We start from the raw sequence: 5,059 nt of genomic DNA, 5'->3' as shown, positions 1-5,059 counted from the left end.
GCTCAATCAATACTAAAACAGTATTTATTACAAATATGTCTTTATACATATCATGCATGCATGGCATTTTGACCACATACAAAACAACCACCAATTTACCTTCCAGAAGAACATATTGTGTCTCTATTTTGTTTAGAAGACAAACAGCAAGTTTTTTTAGTGCGTGTGTTCAATACATTTTTTAAGTATTGTATGTTGCTAATTAACAGGGTTGACAAGTCAGTGCTTATGGAAATTAAGAGAGTTCACAGCCATCACCTGATTGCTGCTCTATTCACATTTCTTAAATTTCCTCAAAAAGGAAAACAAACTGCACAAGATCCCAAATTAGAAGAATACCACTTTATTAAGGTGATTTAATTCCTTACTTGATTTCAACAACTGAAGGTAACAAAAGCTGGCGTAAAACAGGAGGTAGATGAGGCCAAAGCCTGAGCTTGAATTGGCAGTATCTTCAGAGTGTGCAGGTCAAGGATATATCTTTGCTCCTGTAACATAAAACACTAAAGATGAGAGTCTTGAACTCTCTATGGGTTTACTCTAACAGTAGTGTGGACTGCAGAGTTCTGCGAGTTCTTCGGCTGGTCTTTCTTTCCTGTTCCAATATTCCCAGAGGCCTCCTCCTCCTAGAGGGAGTGTGACACAGCAAATCATCGATGGTCAACTTGGTGATCTGGCCGGCCTCCTCTAATGGTCTCACCACCTGCTCCACCTTCCCCTCCCAAAGTCCACCAGCACTCTTGCTCCTCAATACATTAATCTAAGAGGGGAGAAAGAAACAGAAGACAGGGAAAGTCTAATTATAGCATTTCCTACAATAGGTGTTTGGCTTCATTTTATAAGCTGAAGATCCGATATTCCATATTTATGTTTTTATATAAATTACCTGTCAAGTTTTTGGACACCCTTGAATAAATTTAAAGGTTTCTCATAATCTTAAAACAAGTTTTCTCATATGCTTGAATTTAGCTTAGTATAGACAAATATAAAGTACACTACTGATCAAAAGTTTGGATTCGTAAATATTTTGAAAAGGGTCTCTTATGCTCACCAAGGCTGCATTTATTATGCAAAAATACAGTTAAACAGTAATATTGTGAAATAATATTACAATTTAAAATGACTCTACTTTTAAAATGTAATATATTTCTGTAATAGCAAAGCTGAATTTTCAGCAGTCATTACTCCAGTCTTCACTGTCACAAGATCCTTCAGAAAAAAAGCGAAATTGTACTGCCCCAAACCTCAAATTAAACATACAATTATTTTAACATTTTGAAATGAATTAACTGGATCAGTGTTTAAAAATGCATACCAGGGTACACCTCCAAATATAACAAGTCTGGAGTTTTGATTTGTTTTGCATTGCTAGCATTGGTGACTGCATAATTCCATTTGTGTTACTTAATAGTTTGGATGACTTTACTACTACTCTCAAATGTAATAATAATTGTGGGGTGTAGACTGTAGGTGTGTCCGCATTTGACTGGTGTATCTGATATCTCACCACTTCCTGAGAAAACTCTGGTTTCTTCACAAACACTGTAGTCTTTGACACTAGGGCTGTCGTGAGGGCAGAGACTGCTTCTTTCATGGACCCTTTCATAGCCAATATGAGAACCTAGAAACAGAGCAGTTAAACATATGCAAGTTCTCTTTCAAAGATTGATTTAGATATAAACACATACTTACCCTTAGGTTCTGGCATAGCCGACTGTCCGTGCTCATGATCTGAGAGTAGAATGCCTGGGCTCTCTCTATATCATTCTACATCATACATCAGGTAAAATGATAAAAATTGATTTACTGTTAATTTATCAAAATATATTATACTTAATATATCAAAAGATGTATGTAACATTGTCCGTGATTCATTTACAATTCCACAATATCCAAACTCTATATTTCTACAAAATTCTGATGTTACACCCACCTAGTTGGTTTATAAGGCAGTACATGGCCTAAATTAATCCTTTCATTTTAAATTAGATATTGATATTACAGGCAGCTTACCTGTTTGAGAGCAAGAGCAGTTGCAAAGCAATAAGCATGTCGAGGGATGAGGTTGCCTTTTGTCTGACCTTCTTCCAGCAGGGTCAGACAGATATGATATGACTTTGGGGTGTTCTGCCAACCCCAAGATACAGAAACAGATGGGTTCAGTTTATACAGTACATGATAATAATCAACATCTGTTGAACTTGACATTACTTAAAATTACAGTGAGAAACTAACTGCCCAAAAAACAAGCCAAAAGATTGTTCCTATTTAGAAAGATTGTACACATTGTACAAAGATTACAAGACTGTAACAGTAATAACTGATATTATGCTGAAATTAGTTGGTCTTTTCTGATTGAAGAAAGCCAGGTAATTATTATTGCCTTTAATACAAAGCATACAATACTTGCTTCTACATAGCCTTTACCAGTTTATAACAAGTAGCAAAGGCTAGCATGAAGGTGTCTTTGTTGAACTGCACTCCTTGTTTTTTCATTTCTCCCACCACCTCCAGGCCACCTGTGAGAAGACCACCAGTGTCGTCACATAGACTGAAACCATCACGATCTCATCCAACAGCAAAGGCAACCGGAGCACAATACAAATCTTAGTGATTGTTTCATACACCAGCATAATGGAGAGATAAGCTGAGGAAACTTACTTTTGTAACCCTCTTTAATGAAAAGCATGTCGATAGCAATATTAAAGGAGGTGGAGTCTGAAAAGAATCCTTTGAGAGCCTTTGCAAAAAAGGAAAGAATGAAAGAAAAATGTCAAATCTCACTATAATTCATGTACATAGTCATTATTTCTACAGCAATGCTTTTGTACAATGCATGTTCGTTTTCACGTACTGGATCTGTCAGAGTTCTGGCTCCCAGCTCCTCTAAACCCAGCTCATAGCATAACCTCATGAAAAGAGGGCCAAATTTGAATTCCCCAAATGCCATGTTACGATTCTCTTCATGGTACCTGGAAATGACAGAACAGTGTTATCATATATACAAAAACATATCTATATGCAGACATTACACATATCTAAATAATCTCAAATACAAGCAGCATAATATTTAAAATTGTTCAAAAAATAAGATGAACATTATGCTTAATGCAATTAAATCACTTTGATATTGCTCTTTGCGTAAACATAACGTCTTTATAATAAAAATAGGGTTAATTTCCCTACATGACAAATTATTGAGGCAGTTTTACCTGTAAATAGCATTTCTCGCCACAAAAACATCTTCAGCAGACTGGCATAAATACAGAAGTATTTTTAATTCATCCTTCAAAATGAGCTGTTTTTTCTCCATTTTCTGATTTACTGTATCAAAGTAATAACCTGTATATATGTAAAAAAAAATAATAATAAAAGTCACATTCAGGGCAAATGAGAAAATGACAATTAAAGGTGCACTCATTGAATTTTGTTTAGGTTGCGCTGGCAAACAGGACATCTGCGGATATGTGAGGATATGTGAGGCATGAATATTCCAATAGAATCATGCATCACCGCCAGCCATGATTCCACTGCAAGTCCACAAGCTACATTGTCTGATTACAGAGAAAATGAGATGAATAAAATAGTACTTAACTGGTCATGTGATCTTAGCATGTCGGACCCTATGAGGCAATCCACGTTCATATCAAATAAAACAGCTTTTGTTACCCGACTAACATGACTGCAGTCTGATGAGGGTGTTGATGTTTTTAAACATTTTTGAGAAGTTCTATTAATTTCTTTTAACGAGACAAATATGAATGAGTGCAGCTTTAAAGTAATGAGGCCGAGAGACCAGAAAGAGGTAAGTAACAAAGTTATTTAAATCATGCCAAATGATGCCTGCCTTTTGATCCTGACACTTGGTGGGCAATGGCAAGTTTCCTCTGCTGGAAATCCTGCAGCTTCACCACATCTTCAGACAAGAGATACCGTTTAGCTGAAAGGCATTTGTAAACGAGTCAGTTTCGCATCAGCTGTTGGAAAAACCTTAACCACGTTAAGCCGTGTCGGGAGGGCTGTCATTTGTTTGACCACTTTCATCCCATTTAAAAAAAAAATTTAAGTGCTAATTTGGATTTTAGCAGGTTTTGAACACTTTTCACGTGACAGTGAAACAAATTCAGTGACAAATTCTTCAGTTCTCATACATTTTCATCTGCGAGGACAACGGTGTTAGTCACGTCGATATGTGTTCTCTACACTGCGGTCTGTGTGTGTGTGTGTGTGTGTGTGTGTGTGTGTTTATGCTCGAATAGCTTAACTAACTTACTCCTTCATGACATTGGCTCTGACTCTTATTGCCACTTTCTATAGTATATTCTCGGTACACTGGCGAAAGCCAGCTTAAAGAGACACCACCGTTGTGTGCATATTACCTCCATGTCGACATTTGAAACAGTCTGATTGTATGGCTCCTCGAAGCACTGCTGCTCTGGACGGATTGGTCAGCATAACACGGGCGCAGGCGTTCAGTCCTCGCAGCGCCATTTCTGTCTGAACCAACCAACAGTCACTGGTGTGCGCTTTCTATCAGTCCTGAATATGCGAATCAATATTTTCGCAGGTAAAATTATTTAGATATATTCGTTGAACAACAAATATTCTTATTTGTAAAGCAAATTAAGAAAGGGTACATATTATTAGCGATACAGACGATTAAAAAGTATTTTACTAACACCGGCACCCCCTATTTAGGTAAAAATGGAACATTCCAATATGTCGCTCTCCTGTCAACCGGTATGCTTACAGTGTATTACATTTTTTTTTCTCTTAAAATAGGGAAGCATATATTAATTCAGACAATTATTCTATTGTGGATGTATAGGAACTTTTTCAAAAAGAGGATAAAAACACTTTAAACCATTATTTTTTACTTGTAATTTACATTCTTCATTTAACTAAGCACTACAGGCTATATGTAATGTTATGGCAATAACACAATCTGAATCAGCAGATGGCGCTATTGACCACGGCCTTCACACTCCTTTGACACAATTAACTGTTAGATTTAAATTGAGCACTGCTAGTTGGAAGCCAATAAGACATTGATACATTG

At 36.6% G+C, this 5,059-nt stretch overlaps 1 protein-coding gene across 2 annotated transcripts; it reads right to left on the bottom strand.

The window, feature by feature from the left end:
* Positions 1-327: 327 nt before the first annotated feature.
* On the bottom strand, positions 328-4,518 carry ptcd2 (pentatricopeptide repeat domain 2). Of its 2 annotated transcripts, none has more exons than XM_059548077.1 (10): positions 4,380-4,518; positions 3,848-3,940; positions 3,213-3,342; positions 2,855-2,972; positions 2,662-2,740; positions 2,428-2,519; positions 2,014-2,127; positions 1,693-1,767; positions 1,508-1,621; positions 328-760 (listed from the first exon to the last, which is right to left on the bottom strand). In XM_059548077.1, exons 1-10 carry the CDS (start codon positions 4,489-4,491, stop codon positions 536-538), a joined length of 1,152 nt encoding a protein of 383 aa, XP_059404060.1. In that variant the 5' UTR covers positions 4,492-4,518; the 3' UTR covers positions 328-535. The 2 variants fall into 2 exon arrangements, with proteins under 2 accessions (XP_059404060.1, XP_059404061.1); XM_059548078.1 differs by having other exon boundaries at positions 3,848-3,916; positions 4,380-4,506.
* Between the last annotated feature and the right edge of the window lie 541 nt (positions 4,519-5,059).

Source organism: Carassius carassius, chromosome 4 (assembly GCF_963082965.1).
Source record: "Carassius carassius chromosome 4, fCarCar2.1, whole genome shotgun sequence".
Classification (NCBI taxonomy): Eukaryota; Metazoa; Chordata; class Actinopteri; order Cypriniformes; family Cyprinidae; genus Carassius; species Carassius carassius.
This window is presented reverse-complemented; position numbering and strand designations above follow the sequence as displayed.

Bases quoted from the DNA above. Each gene is read 5' to 3' on its own strand.
- ptcd2 (XM_059548077.1), bottom strand. From the start codon at position 4,491: ATGGCGCTGCGAGGACTGAACGCCTGCGCCCGTGTTATGCTGACCAAT. The intron at 3,343-3,847 runs GCAGGCATCATT...ACATATATACAG, and splicing joins CCAAGTGTCAGGATCAAAAG to GTTATTACTTTGATACAGTA. The intron at 2,973-3,212 runs GTAAAACTGCCT...TGTCATTTCCAG, and splicing joins GCGAGAAATGCTATTTACAG to GTACCATGAAGAGAATCGTA.